At 46.7% G+C, this 17,183-nt stretch overlaps 1 protein-coding gene across 9 annotated transcripts in view; it reads right to left on the bottom strand.

The window, feature by feature from the left end:
- Positions 1-17,183, bottom strand: part of SENP7 (SUMO specific peptidase 7) — a 1,759,378-nt gene that overhangs the window by 581,887 nt on the left and 1,160,308 nt on the right. For all 9 annotated transcript variants that reach the window (XM_069637251.1, XM_069637256.1, XM_069637257.1 and 6 more), the window contains one exon: positions 9,638-9,754. In XM_069637251.1, coding sequence (XP_069493352.1) covers positions 9,638-9,754 — 117 coding nt within the window. The remainder of the gene's footprint in view (positions 1-9,637; positions 9,755-17,183) is intronic.

Here is a 17,183-nt window from a genome sequence, read left to right as displayed (position 1 = left end):
GGGTTGTCTCACCTTCCGCTTCCGATGTCCCAGTCCGATCCCTACTTTCCGGTGCTACTACATCCAGACCTTCCTCGCATGTTTTCATTCGAAATTGTCTACCCTTCCAAGAGAATAGCAAGCTGAAGGGAAAGGTCCACCAGTAGCAAATTTTCTACTGTTTGAGAATGCTAGTGACCAGATTCATCTGCCTCCTTTTAAGAAGAGTAGGGAAGGCCAGGTCTTGATAAAGCGGAACTTCTGATCCATTGATGGTTAAGGATGTGCCTATACGTGCTGCCATCGGAACTCCTTTCTGCGCATATGATGTGAAAGCAGAGAGTACGTCCCATGGTCGAGCCCTGACGTCTCATAGGAGGGCCCACCCTATGAGTTCTGTCTAGAAGAACATTGTCTGCAGCGATTGCCAAAAGCAAATCTACACAGAGTTTGTATTTAGTGCTTACGGTCTTTGTCTGCGATCTCCTCTGAAACGTTCTTGATGCAAATGTTTGATCCCCTTGACTTGTTCTCTAGATCCTCGCACTGAATTAAAAAAATTGTGCATCATCCGCGCTAGTTGTTCCATGGCCTCAATTTTTCCATTCATCTTCTGCCAGGTCTTGTAGAGCTTGTTCAGCAATGTCTACACGTTATTCTAATTTTGAAATGTCTTGAACCGCAGTTTTTATGTCATATCTTACGGCCGTAATCTGTTCTTGAAGCGTTTCCTTCAAGCGCTGTTGGTCATCAGCTAACCATTGCATTAGTTGTTCTTTGGTGATTGCCATTGTGTATCCAAGTTTTGTAGTCACACTGTGTTGTGACCGTGGAGTTGGAGCTCGAACCTCACTGGGCGTGCCTTTCCCCTCTGATTGCCAGCACTTAGTGATCGTCCACTCTGCCCCTTGTGTATTCCCCTTGGAGGGTGCTGGGGTGCCTTTCGTATGTCCCCTTCCTGTAGCACATGACATATGCTTCCTTGGGGGTGCCCCACTTGACTGCCCACACTCGTTTAATCAACTGAACTGCAGAGTTATCAACTCCACTCAGCACTGTAATGCTCAGTAAGTCTGCTTTCATACCCAGCGTCCATATCTGCTTCCTTCCACAGCCAAATTCGCTCCAAACAATGGCAAATACCATTAGCCTTCAGTCCTGTCTCCCTCATACAAAAGGGGGCCACATGTGCCACTGTAATGTCAGACCAGCCCAAACTTTCTCAGTCTCCTGTGTCCCTTTGCCGCCTGGTACCCTATTAGCAAGATTACAGCCCCAGCCCCCCTGACGCACGCGAGATGATGAAGGGGCTACCTATGATCATAAACTTGAGAGGTTGCAGTGGATTATGTAGCTGTCTATTTAGTCCTTAGAGCCCCACGGCCTCCTCTCCTCTTTCACAGCCTGCACTCAATAGACTTGAATTCACCCGATCACCGGTGCCACCTCACCTCCACTGCTCACAACCCAGATATTGGGTGATGGGCTTGGCTGGAGCATCTTTCCTTAAGGCTTTATTGTGCATACAAAAGTGAGGATGGTGTCCGCCGACTTCTGCTTCGTGGCTGTCATCCAATCGAAGAGTCTTATGCTGTAGTGCTCCCCTGGGAGGCGCCGTACCTGTCAGTTTTACTCACATCATACGATCAGCAAATCTGGCATCCGGGGCGATAGTGCTTGCACAGTGGTTCCTCCTCCCAGGTGAGTAATGCTTCTCTGCTATTGCACACCTGTCACACCCACATGGGGGACGGCACTTCTTTCTCCGATGCCCCCAGTCTTCCTACTCCATACCGTTGTCCTGTGGGCACCGAATCACGTTCACTATCTCCCTCTAAGCAAGGATCCAGCTGAGGTGCCACTCCCCGCTCATCCTGAGGTTCGGCATCTTGCAGCCTCGGTTTTTCTTCTCTCCCTCGGCCTTTCATGCCAATCGGGGGTGGCATGAAATGGGGTGTCAAATGCTTACGTTCCCATAGGTGGGGACGGGGGGAGTTAGAAGGCGTAAAACTCCCTTTTCGGTGGGGGTCGGAGACGAGCTATGGTTAGCACATCCTCCCCGTGCAGGCAGCCATCTTGGAATCCAAGAGTGTATTATTAACCAGAAATACCATATTAACCAGCAATACCAATGGAACCAAATGTGCATAGACTACATTGAGGTACATTTGAGCTCTTGGGAACTGGTGGAGGGCATCTTAAGTATTGAATTGTGTGCATTTCCACCAATGGGTGTAAAGATCATGGTTCATTCCCAGCAACATTTTGAAGTTAATTTCAAACAAACCTGTCCTAAACCGTGGAACTCAAATGATGGAAGACTAAATAGAAATGTTGCGATAGCTGGGGGCAAAGAGACATGTGTAGAAAAGAAATGGTGTGAAATAATCCTCTGATTTAGACCATGTAGATAGTGCCTGGGGAAACTATCAACAGATCCCTACATACTCTCTCATGGAACATAGCAGGTGTCATGGTGCAGTCACCCAAAACCCTGAAACTGGTGGGGCCCTCCCGAACTTTGGCCCCCTTGGGGTTAACAGGCCTCTGCCAGGTTCATCTGGACTCAGTCCAGGCGCCGCTGGCGCCAGGCTCATGGAGGTGTTAGTGGCATGGTCCATTAACTTGGCTCAGAGAGGCTGAGCCATTCAGTTCAGGGTGTGGCCTGGAACTACTTTACCTGAGAGAAGGGATACGGAGAAGAGGACTGTTTTCTTGGAACTACTTGCAAGGCTATTTAAACCGCACCCAACAATCTGAAAACGCTTCGCGTTATTGTGCACTCCTGCAGTGTAACGCTCACCGTGTCAGATCAGTTCTTGCTTCCTTCTGCCACGCCCGTCCAGAGTCTTCCATCCATCAGCACCTGCGAACAGAGAATAACAGGAGTTATTTAAGCATCGAAGGCCTTACCTGTAGTATGTCCAGATCTCATCTCCTGCTTTCCCATGAACCTCCGTTTCTGCAGAACGAAAAGCACCCTGCCAGGTAGCTGCTGACCTGATCGGCCGCTCCACGAACTTCATCGGACAGTTCTTTACTCAGCAGCGCGCCGCAGCTCGACACCACCACACAGATCTTCTATTATTCCTGGACTCGCGCCGTACCTGCCGACAAACGGGTCAGTCGCACGTAGCAAAGGAAAGCTACAGAGGCGAACATTTGCGCGTCCTGCACAGCGTTATACTTACCGGTAGGAATCCTGAGCATCATTGTCAGGAGGGTCATCCATCATCCGAAGGTCGGTTAACGCTGCACCTGTAAGGCAATAACGGCTATTAGTTATCTTGAACAGAAAGACTTAAAGGCAGTCATTCCAAGCAGTTATTGGAATAGAGACTTACCTGCTTACTCCCGGGCCTTCTACTTCAGCAACTTCCTTCGGATCAGTGGTGTAACTCGATCCAGGAAAGACTGTGAACCGCGCCCCTGCCAGGGTGTGCAGGACGGAGAGCTCGCCCATTAAAAAACAGAGGTGAGCCAGAAGAAGTGAAGGATAGACCGGAAGGAGGTGAAACCACTGACCAGCTCCCTTTGGTAGCTAACATCTTGTTTCGACTTGCAGCAAGGACTAAGGGGAGATGCAAGATAGCATCATCAGTCAAGCAGAGCAGCATCAGGACAGACAACACACTACGCACACGAGCCCGCCCCCGTGGAGACCAGGTGAGCGTGACAGCAGGCCTAAAAATAGTAATTATGGATCCGGCATGGTGCGACTTTGTGAGACAGTACCAGGTTTTAATTTTTCAGGAAACATGGGCTCTGGATCCGATTGACTTCCAGGGCAATGTAAACTTTACGGTCCCAGCCACCAAAGGACCTAGAGGAAGACCGATGGGAGGTCTGTAGATTTGGTATGATGCGAGATTGGGAGATGGGCCCTATTGAAACTGGCTCTTCAGATCTACAATTGTTGGCCGTGTCTACAAAATTAGGTGAGCGGTTCTTGCTCTTTAATTTATATAATAGACCGAGTAAGGGTTCTGGACTGGAGGTCTTACTGAAGATGCAGGAACTGAGTAACTAAAAAAACTTGATTCTACAAAGTCAGTTTACCTTCAAGGCAGTGGATATTTACTTGCAGATAGAACCACTGGCAGCTAATGAAGATCTTTGAGAACACCAGACCATGGCTTGGTTAATCCCACCATTGCTGTCCAATCAACCTCCCCTCCCTAAAAGTCTCCCCCCTAAAAGAACTCACAAAGTGGCGGCGGAATCAGCGTGTATTATCGCAAATTTAAATCTTCGAGTCTGCAACTGAAGATTGACAGGAGACCCACCTGCTAAAACAACATTTAGAGGCCCGAAGGGGTCTTCTCATTTCGACTACATACTTATAACTGGTAGTTGCTGGTTTAGAACCAGGGATCTCGCTGCAGTTGATAGGAATGAGAGTGATCATAACACTCTCTCATTCAAATCATGCATAGGGGTTGGTGGACCCAGTGGAGTGAAGGGACCTTTGACTAACCAAAGTATTGCTATAGTTGGTCATACTAGAAAATCTATCAAGTGGGCTAATTGGATTGTTAGGGAACTAAAAGGGAAGGCATGCACAGCTATTGTAGAGAATATGGGTAATATCTGCAATCCTAATTTATTGGCTAGTGTAGTTGCAGAATCTGAGACCCTGGGCATGAACCTAATGCCATTTTTGACTACCACAATTGACAAAAGAAAAAAGGGTGCTGGTGATAAATCCCTGGTATGACAAGCAGTGTTCTATGGCTAAGAGGGATTTGGTCAGATATGCTAGACCAGATAACATTCTGGATAAAAGCGCACTCCGATCCCCAAGAGTTAATTTTAAGTTTTTAGTAAAGAGGAAAAAAGGGGCATATGTAAAAGCCTCTTGGGAAGCATTATATTTGGCTCTATATGATAGGGACACAATTAAATGTTTGAAACTGGTCAAGCCAAATGTGCTGAATGGTGAGGGGACCGGTCCTGGGTGAGGCATGCCCCTGCCTGCCGCACGGGGTAGAGGCCTTGGCGTTGAGCCACACCGCCAACCTACTGTGACCATCCTTGAAGGTGCGCTTGGAGAAACCAAGGCAGATTTCACAATGCACTTCCCTGTGGTCCAGATGGAGACAGTAGAGGCACTGGGAGTGTTTGTCCTCCACAAACATGTTCCTCAATCTGCAGTTGGAGCAGAGCTTGAAGAGAGAGGCTCCCTTCTCCTCTGACATGGTCCGGCGTGCAGTGTAGGCCCAATGGCCCTTTGGAATCTACGATTAAACTCTTGACGATTCTTGCCCTTGAGGGGCGTTGAAAGACGCTGACAAACTGATCCCTGCTTGCCGGGCAAAGGAGCAAAAGAGCACCCAGGCTCTAATTGACAAAAATAGGAACTTTTTCTCGAAAAAGCGTGAAAACACAGAAAAGCTCTTGAAGCAAAACACGGGGACTCCCAACACTTGAACGTGCAGTAAAAATCTGAAGATGGCTGCCAGAGGAGGGGCTTAGGGAGATAGGGTTAGGGCAGTCATTTGCTGGGGGCAGTATGACCCAGAGCTCAGTGTTTGGTTTAAAGGAGAAAGACAGTTTGTAATTGAAAGTGAAACAGTTTTTTCTTTTTACCAAGGATTTCCGGCCTGACCTCGGAGAATATTCATGAGCATGTGAATCCATGCCAGACCCCATGTTGGAGAAAGATCCATTATCTGGATACAAAAACCAGCAAATGCAAGTAAAGAAAGGAAACCTAGCATGTGCATGAAAATATTAAAGGATTTAAAAAGCCCTGGCAGGATAGTAAACCAGGCACCCAGCAAGTCTGGGACTCGCACCAAAGCAGAAAAGTAAAAGCCCTAGCAGGAGAGTAAACCAGTAACTGGAAAACAGGGCGGAAATGACCCCCTTTTAAAATTATGGAAAGCTGAGAGAACTGGGGAAGAGATCCCCCCCCACCCTCATAGTTTTTGGGATCATAACCTTTTTTTCTGTAACCGTACATAAGAGGTCCAAAGAAAGAGTTGTGAAATATATCTAAGTGACATTGTGAATATTCGTGCAAACGGAGGAAAACCCCAAGGGAAGGACCATCCTCCTTGGGGATTGTATACAAGTAACATTGTGAAAAACCAGAAAGACTCTAGTATAAGGGAGACCCCTTTTGTGTCCGGAACCTTGTTTTCTTTTCTTCAACTTCAAGTCTTTATGTTCAGAACTTTGGGAGGAAGCTGTTGGTATACAGTGCAAAGACACTCCCCTGCTAGGTTATATTGTGTTTCAGTGTGTGAGGGTCAGTTTAGGATTTTGGACACAGGCCAGAGAACTCTTGATTTTGACATCTGGACACAGACATTCATTAGTTTTGTTGAGGCAGGGAAAGGTAGATTTCGCCAACCCCTCATTTTACTTTAATAAAAGTCTTTGGAAATCACCAAAAATGCGACTGTGTGCAAGTCTTACTCTTGATCCCTCACATACTTTAAGGTAGACAGTTCCACTACTGGATTCTTCAAGGTTTCAAGCGTGCGTCTCTCCTTAGATTACTCTTTTCTTTTTTCTTGTATTTCTCTTCTCTTACTCTACTTGTATTTAACCTTTTCCTTTCATAGGAGTACTTTGTTCAAGAATCGGAATGTATCCCTTGGCTTCCTGAGTTCTTAATCTTTACTTAAACTTTGGTTTCACTTTGGCCTTGGCCCTTGTTTTTGATTTTACTCTGTTCTCTCAGTTTGTCCCTCTTACAGCGTCTCTTATCCGGCATTATCTCATGGTTGATCTCCTGGATTATAAACCTTGCAGTAAGGATTATCACTTGACATCAGTATATCAATTTGACTGGGATGAGTATGAGCGTTCCCATAAGAATTCTCTTTTCTATCTGTTACTCTGGATGCTTTATCCTGACTAGGGCGAGTATGAGCGTTCCAGTAACTTTTTTCTTTCTCTTCCTCCAGTATCAATATCTTATCTTGACAGGGACGAGTGTGAGCGTGCAAGTAATGATTCGCCTTCTCGTCATGCAATTCAATGTCTGATCTGAACAAGGATGAGCATGAGAGTGCCAGTAATGATTCTCTCCAGTCCCCCTTTCCGGGTCTCCTTCTGTTTTCCACCAAGTACCACTTATGCTTGCGGCAACATCAAAGGGCCTTTTAACGACTTGGGAATTTCTTGTGCACTTGTTAGGTTGGCCTCTCATAGTTCTGCCAGCTTCTTACATGGTCTCTGCAGTCTCAGGTTTGTCCCTTTGTTTCCTCATTTGATCAGTGAAGTGGTATCTGCACTGTTCACGGACCTCCGGGTCTACTTCTGCTCAACTTCGGTCACGGCTTAGCTCTTATTCTGGGCTATAACGCCTCATCTTTCCTTCGGCTTCCATCGTGCCTCCTCTCTTCCAACACCAAATGTCGGAAATCTCTGCTGTACTTCGGTTCCACAGACGACTGTCTGCAGCTTTCGTTCAGGATGTTTCCCAAAGCAAGTTTGTAACTCACAGGTTCTCTGGCTCTTCTCCAAGTCTGCGCCCACCTACTTCCATTATTACACTTTCCTAGTGTAACGTTATAGTCCTCTTTCTCTGTTTGCTTCATGATCTGTATTCCTCTGCAGGTCTTTTCCCTTGTCTCAGTATCAGGTAGTTTTTCCCTTACAGGAATGACCAGTGCATTTTGATGGCAATAACAGATTTTGGTATGTTCTTCATACCTTTCTTTACTAGATGTCTTTAGAGGTATGTTGAGGGATTGTTTCTTAGGGAGTGTCTCATCAGAACAGGAGTCTTAGTCCCCAAAGGGGAAGTCTATCCTGGTGAGGTTTCACTTGCCTCTACACCCCTACTGAGGGTATTGTGGAGCAGGCTCACCTCCCTAACCTCACAGGGAAAGGCTCCCCCTTGGGGAGAAGCAACAGATTCTCGTGATTCGTCACAGGAAGTATGTGGTCTTCAAATTGGCTGTAGTGATCTACACCACCAAGCTCTGAGCAGAGAAATGCTGTGTCTGAAGGTGCCAGACAATGCTTCCTGGCCAGATCTCGTCCACCGCAGACACCGAAACTGGCTTCTCCCAAGCCTCCAGCACCAGGGCCTAAAACGTTGGGTGGAATGGCAGCAAGGATTCTCTTGGGGATTACTCATCGAATGGAGCTTTGATTCTGGTTGGGCTTACAGTCCCATTGTGTCTACAACCTTTGCAATATTCTTTTGGAAGGAGGCGTGAAGCTTAGCTAGAGTCGTCGCTAGGAGAATGTCGAAATCCAGGGATGCATCACAGCTGATGTCCTATTGTAAATTAGGGGCTGGTTCCAACAGACCTTTTTCACTATAGAATTCCTCTAGGATTTCTCACATCTCCATGGAGTCAAGTGGTTCCTCAACAAAAGGAATGGGATCCCCTTAAACGGCAAAGACATCAGTGTTCGGTGACGTGACCTTTCCCAACAAAAGTGGGGTGTTCCTCTAGAAGCTCCAGCACTGTAGGGGTAGCGCAGAGAAGAGCTGGCGCTATGGGCTTCAAGGAGGAGCCTTTTGTGCCATTTTTTATCTGGATCCATTAGAGCCATGCTTTGTACGGTTGAGGTCTCTAAAGTGATCCCTAGCAGCTTGTCAGAATGTGGTGGGTCCCATTTGAGCCATCGGCGCAGAGTCCAAAACTGTTGGCGTCAGGTGCCTTGGCAAATACAGCATCTTTAGCTGAACGGTCTCCTATCCCTCCCGTGAAGAGGATTAGGTAGGAAATGGAACCTGTTGGGGCAAATTCTCTGAGGGGTCCCTGAATCGTTGGCTCCTCTTCTTCGAAGACGAGGAAACAGTGTTTTGAAGAACCGCTTGGGGATCGGGACCTCAGTTCCTGGTTCACTTTCTGGTTCAATCTTCATCTCCAACCCGTTGCACATCCGGCGACTGTGTACTGTGGCAAAATCTGAAAAGCTTTGTGGCACATTCCTGCAAGGCCGTGCGATGCATGTATTGGCCCGAACTGCAATCCTGCAAATCATGCTTCTCCTCATGGAGTAAAGACAAATTCTTTGGGGGTCGAAGACAGGAATTTATCTCTAGCAATACGTGTATGGCCTAAAGCCTGAGAGCTTAATGGAGCAGGAATGACACAGTAGAAAGGGTTTAGAAATGGCGTTCCTGAAGCATACAAAGTGTGCAGGAAAAAAGACCCAATTTCATGGGGAACATGGCCTAAATATATACTAGTCCCAGGGCACATAGGCAGCTACCAGAGCTGTGCTGCACCCCCTAGTTGTGAAAAAAATGTCCAAAGGATGGCTGTGCTGGAGAAAGACGATCATTGATGAGGAATCAGTGCAAGGAAGGAATCCATTAGAAATTATCACAACACACTACCATGAAATGCAATCTAGAAGCAAAGGGAATTTGGAAAAAAAAAGGAAATAGTAGAATGACAGCTATCAAAAGAGGACTAATATATGGATGGGAACAATTAAAATGACGAACACAAAGTTCACTAGTAGGATGAGTATTTTATGCTGCCCAATGGGTTCTGTACCAACTGTCACTATATACTAGGCCGGTTGTTCACAACAATCTGAATGGTATCACAAATAGAAGTTTAATTTGTGACAATTGGGGTTCTTCATTTACAGTCATGAGCAGTATAGTATTCAATACATAAATTGCAATTGTTTAAACTGTTTAATGACAAGAATGAAAGTTCACTACACTTACTTGAGATAAAAATCAATGATGACATCATTCAAAAATTCACCATGCTCAAGACATTCTAAATCCTCTTGAGTGACGCCCAAACCACCTTTTGTAGGTGGAGGAGGATACACTATCAACCTTAAAAAAACCAAAAAAACAGAACAGTGAGCTACAAATATAATCTCCACAGAACCAGTTTAAAAATTATCTTTTAAATCTTTTTGATAGGCAGATTTAACATTGATGAGTGTAGCCAAAGGCCACTATTGTCATAAGGTTCAATCTTGTTATTGAAGATTGCAATTCTAAAAACAAATGCCATGCCTTTCCCTCAGTGAGCTCAACATACCCACTCCTCTCTTTGAGTCATCTTTGAGTATAGTAACAAGTATAGTCGCAGTTCAAACAAGGGTCAGCGAACATTGGTTTGAAAATATTGCTCTAACCAAATCAAAATGAAGTGACTTAGCTTTTTCTGTTTTAGTTAATATGTTTTCAATGTTCCCATTGGATGCCCAAATGAGAAGTTAAACACAAGTTCTAGCACCGAACAACTACTGGTGATTGGTTCAGGAGTAGTAGACAACTTGTGTTATTCTATATCTATCTTTTTGCGTACTCCTGTGCCAGAGGATTTAAAAAATATTTTAACTATGGCATCCTAAAGACACATGTACCTGAAATGCATTTTACTTTTTATTTGCCATCATAATAAATACATTTCATTCTGCTTCCCAGAGGTAAAGCTATAATGGACAACAGATATGGGGGGTACCTCAATCCTGCTTCTTTTCACAAAATAACGCCACTACCAGCAATTTGCCAAGCATTATGCAACGAACAAGGAAAATAAATGCTGACCCTGTTTTAAAAAGAAGAACACACAATAATATACCAACAGCTCAGCTGTTCTCTGAAACGTTGCAGTTGCCAGAGGGCAAAGCACAGCTCCGCCCAAAGCCAGATGTGCCGCGCACTGGTCCCAATGTCCGGGCCAGTCTAATGAGGCGCTGTGTACTAGGACCTCAGCCCACCCTTTTCCCTAGCACTCTGACGCTTGGGAGGGTGATTAGAAATCCATGTGAGGAACATCCATCAGAAAGAACATTACTGAGAGGTACTGGTAATTTGTCTACTAGATTGCTTCCTCCCACGGACTCTTCATCTATGAAGAACTCCCAAAGCAGTATGAAAACCTGGAGGAGGGAGGCCTGAAAGGGAATCCAAACAGTAATACTTAGCAAACGTGTGCAGAGACTGCCACATTACTAACTGGCAAGTGTCCAGCATGGGAACTCCTGTGTGCACGGCAGAGGTGGCAGCCACTGCTCTGGTAGAATGTGCTCTGTGACCCCCAGGCACATCTTTTCCAATCAGATCATATCATTCTTAGATGCAGAAAATTATCCATATTGGCAAGGTCTGTTTGGTCACAGCCCTACCAGCACAAGCACAAGCGCAATAAATGTTTAGATGGTCATCTTTCCTAGCCTCTCTCGTCCGAGAGACATAGAAGCTGGGGGAGGCGCTTGGATCTTTTAACAGAGATGAAAGTCTGAGACAACTGCTGGAAGAAAAAGAGTGCTTCACTCTCAAAGTCATCTTCTCTTTGGAGAACATGAAATAGGAAGGTTTAACAGGCCACACCTGGAGCACACTAAACCCATGTTGCAAAGTGATAGCTACCAGGTAAATCATCCTTAGGGTGAGCAATCTAATAAGACAGGACTTAAGGGGCCCAATCAGAGCTCCCATAAGAAATGTCAAAACCAAATTTAAATCCAACGTCGGGAAACAAACTGGTGTTGAGGAAACTGGTTACACAAACCTTGTAAGAACAGAATGACAGTGGGGATTGTGAAGAACAAGCCCTGTTCCGGGGACCTCTTGAAAACAGAAATAGCAGCAAGTTATTCCCTAAACAGTTGGGCGAAGGGCAGCAAAAATCCAAAACATCCCTTTGACATGGTTAACCACAACATCCTGATCACACTTCTGACACCCTGGGAAACACATGTCAGGTTCTGGCATGGCTAACCTCCTTTCTCTCTGACCGCCCATCCTAGGTGGAACTCTGAGCCTTTCGCTTGACTATTGCTCTCTCAACCTGTGGCGTTCCCCAGGGATCTAACCTATCCCCCTAGCTCTTCAACATCTATATGGCTCCCTTGGCACGTGTGATTGGCATTTCCAGTGCTACGCGGACGACACACAACTATCTTTCATGCTACCCTCAGCCATCTCCTCCTCCACGCTCATATCTGACTTTCTGTCTGTCTGTCTGCTATTCAGTCATGGTGTGCTGCAAACGACCTCTGCCTCAATGCCATTAAGACAGATTGTTTGCATTGGGACCCCTGCTCCCGCTTTCCCACTCTCACTCTGGCCAGCCTCCCTTGGCCCTGCACCCGTACCCCCTGTGGGGCTAAAAATCCTTGGGAGTCATTTTCGACTCCACTCTCTCCTTCTCCTCTCACATTTCAGACATCTCGAAAAAGTCAAACTATCAGCTACACCTCCTCAGAGGTACTTTACCTTTTCTCACCTTCCCCCAGAGGCTCACTGTCTCCAGAGCCATGGTTCTCTCTAGGCTGGACTACTGCAACAGCCTCTTCCACAACCTCACTGCTTCTACCCTGCGCCCTTTGCAACTCATCCAGAACAGAACCGCAAGACTTATCCTTGGCCTCAAGCCCAGGGACCACATCTCTCTGACGCTGAAATCCCTTCACTGGCTCCCTGTGGCTGCAAGGAACAGGTTCAAGACAGTCTGCATTGTCCATAAGGCTTTCTGGAGGCTGGGACCTACCTACCTCCAACGCAGTCTCCCTAAATACTGTCCCTCACGAGCCCTACGCTATCTACCTCCAACCTTCTGCGAGTGACCTGGTTCTCCAAGCAGAGATTTGGAGGGAGATCCTTATCCTCAGCAGGTTCCTCCCTCTGGAACAGCCTCTCTGCCGCCTTCCACCTTGAGCCTGATCTTCTTAAATTCCAGAAACTCCTCAAGACCTTCCTCTTCCTCTCTCCCTGTACCCTGCTAACCTAGTCTGCTCTTTCCCACCCTCCCCTCTCTTCCCTACAGCTTGCTGTATGGACGCCTCATGTACCTCAGAGTCTCACAGGTCCCGGGCACCCCATCCAGTCCTCTCTCGCACTTGCCTCAGGGCCTTACACCCCACCCACCCTTACTACACTTGATAAATTACCCTCTGCACTTAGCCCAGTCTCCACGGACTGGGTGCCCTTGGACCTCCAACTCCCTGTGACTGACTGTGCACTTGTACGATCCAAATGCACTGAGCCTGAAGATCGTCTGTCTGTTCTCCCTTGTCTTCACCACAAAATGCACTTGGTAAAACTGCAGAATTGCAGCTCTGGGCTATTTTCTGTGTCTCAACTATTAAATGCATTATATGCACTTAACTCTGTCTGTGCAGACTATTACTGCATCCGAATTTCAAGGGCTCTGAGCAACGTGGCCAAGCATGAAGGTTCCCTGTCAACAGCCGAAGTCATAGCAGGATTCGAATACCTCCAGTACGGGGGTTTCTACTGCTACATTAAAATGCAGTAATAATAATAATAATAATAATAATAATAATAATAATAATAATAATGTTTCCTCCCTGGGACCCTGGGCAGTATGTCTGTTAATTCAAAGTAAAATAAATTTGGTTCGGCCAGGGTTGAGAGCCCCAGGGTTTTGGCCACCTTTGCCATGAACCTCTGAAAAGAGGTCTAAGGGCATACCATGGGTAGTGGGAGAAAGACTAGCAAGCTCAGATGAGGTGTCTAGGCCACTGTCCTATTGGAGTTCAGACGCCAGCCCTTGGATGTTGTCACCCTCCTCATAGAATTTCTCCAGGAAGTGCACCTCCACCATGGAGACCAGGGGTTCAACCCGAAGGGTACCTGGTCCGTCTCCTCATCACAGATATCACACATCTTCGTATGTAAATCTGGAGTAGGGAGGGAGCAAGTAAACCACCTAAACCAGATAACTCTGAAGGACCTCCCTACCAAAACAAGCATCCTGTTCTGTAGGGGAATCCAAGGAGTAATGCTTATCGAACGCATGCAGAGATGCCCACGTCGCCACCTGACGATGTCCAGGAGAAGGACTCCTATGCATGGCAGAGGAGGCAGGTACGCCTCAGGTAAAATGTGCTTGAGCCCCTCAGTGATACCCTTGCCGGTCAGAGCATGCATAGCATTCTGAGATGCAGAGAATTGAGGACAATGTCAGAAAAGTTTCACTCCTTGAACCTCAGCCTCTTAGTAGCCAAGCATGAAGGTTCCGGCTGCTGAGGTTCAGCTGGAGGACCCATCCCTCTGAGTAGGAGAGCACGTCTACACTCCACGGAAGGTGCCTGGGAGGGCCTATGGTCATGTCCAGCAACTCTGGATACCACGTTCCCCGGGCACAGTCCGGGGCGATCAGGATCCACTTAGCTCTGAACAGGCGCAATCTCCAGAGAACCAGCAGAATGACAGGGATCGGCGGGAACGCACAAAGGAGGTTGCAGAGTCCACCTGAAAAAATCCCTGGAAGGGAAGTATATCAAGCAAATTAAACATGCAAAAAGCATTAACGAGAAAGTCCTGGCAGGAGACTATATCAGGCAGTCGTAAGTGAGTGCATCTAAGAAAGTACTGGCAGGAGAGTATACCAGGCAGTTGCAAGTATGTGCATTCAATAAAGCCCTGGAAGGAGAATATACCAGGCTGTTGCAAGTGTGTGCATCCAATAAAGCCCTGGCAGGAGAGTATACCTGGCAGCTGCAAGTGTCTGTGTAAGAGGAAGCCCTGGTAAGGAAGTTAAACAGGCAAGGACAAGTTGAACATTGTACAGGAATACAAGGATTAAAGAGGTCCTGAGAAAAGCAAATCAGGTTTAGCATAATGGCTGTGCTGATCACAAGAAGAGGAGTAAAAACCTGGCAGGAGAGTATGCCAGGTATTCTAACAAGACAAAGACAAAGAGCCACGTTGCTTTATACACTCATTTTGTTATTTCTCAAGAGCAACTCAAGGAACTGACATTATTGAATAAGCAATCAAGGAAAGAGAATTCCAGTTGAAGTGAATCACCCTCTGGAATAAGGAACTCTATCCTGTAACTTGTGTTGGAGTTAACACGTTTTACCTTTTGAAAATTTGGGCAGCACGCAAGGCCAAGGACGTTACCCTTTTCACTGTAGGTTTTAGTTTGATAGACTAAATCCAGAATAGAATAGTACTTTGGACACAAGACTGTTTTGCTTTGGACATCCTAACCTTGACAGACCTTTAGTTTTGGTTTTAGGTAGGAAAACACCTCGTAGAGCAGGGACAGATGCATTTCCCCAACCCCATTTCTTTTAATAAAGGTTTATGGTCAAAAACCATACCTCTCTGTGGCCGTGTCTCATTCCTGGTTCCTCAAAGTACCTTGTCCATGTACGAGGTGTGTCAAAGGGAACAGTTAATTCCTGGTTATGTTAATCTAGGTTTGTTGTGGTTTCTTCAAATTGTTAGACGAAGAGCCATGTATGTCTTGAGCTGTTTCCTGAATGGCAGGTGGTTCTCTTATAAGCAGAGATGTTTAGGTAGGGTGTTACAGAATTTTATAGCCAGTAGGGAGAAATGGGATCCTTCTTGTAATTTCCTGCTGACATTAAGGACTAGGACTAGTCCAGCAGCACTGGACCTCATGGTCCTGGATGGTATGTAGTTCTGTAACTTTTCAATGACGAAAGCACGGCCATATCTGTCTAAGTGCTATGGGCAATGCAAAGGGTTGTGAAATAGGTTATTTTCTTTAAAAGGAACCAGTGCATTGGGAGTAGTGATGGGGTGGGGTGTTGTGTTAGAATCTTTTGATTCTGAGTAATAGTCTGTTTGCAGCATTTTGGACTGTGTAGTTTTCGCATAAGGTTAATCTTCTTCTCTTCACTACACGGCTTCCTCGCCTTCCCTTGCTGTCTCTTCCTTGGCTACCTTGCCCTCTCCTCCTTCCTCTTCTACACCTCTGCAGGGCATACTTCTGATTTCTACCCCTCCCCAGAAGACTTTCAAGGACGGCAACCTTCTCCATATTGCCACTCTTAACTCTCGCTCAGCTGTCAAAGACTCCTCTGACATCTGCCACCTCTTGGAGGAACTTGACCTCGATGTCCTCGGTCTCAACGGGACATGGTTCACGGCCAGCTCTGTCACAAGCTTTGACACTCCTCCCTGACGGCTACAAGATCCTCTGCGCGCTCATGTCCAACCGCTGTGGAGGGGTGTATCCCTGATCTTCCCGAGTGGATTCATGCCTCTGTCATTCCTACGCAGGCCTACTCCTCTTTCGAATGCCTCATCTGCAGGCTCTCTCTCTCTCCTAGCCATTCCCTTACTGTGGCTAGTATCTATCAGCCACCTGGTCAAATCTCCTCCCTCTCTTAGTAGGCGGACCTTACCTCTTACCTCCTGGTCTCGACCACTCAACTACTCCTTCTTGGAGACTTGTTACGCTCACCTGGCTCCTACAGAGGCGTCGATCTGAGCTGGACAGCTGCAGACTCCACCAATGTGATGAATAGGGCCGAGATGACAGACTGGACTGGCCCACCTAGCTTCGTTTGCTTGGCCCGTAGGAATATTCTTCTGCAAAGGGAATTAACCACCTGTGGCGTTGAGTGTAAATCCCCCCACCCCGCTGTTCTCCCCACAGATCACCTTTGATGTCCCCTCTTATAGTCTCACCTGATGGTTTGAAAAGATGAGCTCTCCATCCTGCATTGAGCGCAGGGGCGAGTTGATAACCAGTTGCTTCACTGGCTCGAAGGAATTGGCGAGTTCCAGAACAATATTGACTCCGAAAAGGATGTAGTTCGTAAGAGTTCAAATGCCTGACTTTCACTCTTGTCCGATTCCTTGCAGGTTGCAGCTTGAACCTAGTGAAGAGTTCCTCGTGGCAACCGGTAATATTCAGGTAAGGATTTGCATTTTCCAACACAGTTCGATAAAATAATGTCAATATGTAACTTGTTGCTTTCTCCCTTATTCAGGCGCTGAGAGAAAGTATGAAGTCTCGGGGAATAATACCTCCAGCGGTAAAATCAGGTAAGTCTATTGTGGTGAGGAGGGTTTCCCTTCATAGTCCCTTTGTTTCACCTTGCTGTCCTTTTGTTTCCCCTTAGGGGCCGGGGTTCGGCAAACATGCAGTGGAAGCTGCGCCGAACCGTGAAGAGGAATAGTACCCCCGGTGGTAAAATCAGGTAAGTCTATGGGTGGGTAACTAATATTCCTCTGTGTATTTCCTTGGCTCGCCTTGCTGTTCTTGTCTTCTCCTTAGGTGCCGGAATGCGGCGGGAACATGCAGGAGGATACAGTGGAATGTGAAGATGCTACGAAGGCCGGTGAGTTCAGCGCGGCGCTGCAGCAGGCGAGGCGGCGCGCATAAAATAACTTCTTTCTTCCAGCTCGAAGGCGCAATGGATCAGGAATTCAGGTAAGGATCAAAGGTATTGCTCTTGTTCTAACCTCTTCTCCTTTCTCCCTTTTTTCTAGGAGCTCCAAACTCGAGGGCGTCATGGCA

This window comes from Ambystoma mexicanum, chromosome 7p, assembly GCF_040938575.1.
Source record: "Ambystoma mexicanum isolate Mex_15411 chromosome 7p, UKY_AmexF1_1, whole genome shotgun sequence".
Taxonomy (NCBI): domain Eukaryota; kingdom Metazoa; phylum Chordata; class Amphibia; order Caudata; family Ambystomatidae; genus Ambystoma; species Ambystoma mexicanum.
Note: the sequence above shows the minus strand (reverse complement) of the source record. Positions and strands in the feature narration are given on the sequence as shown.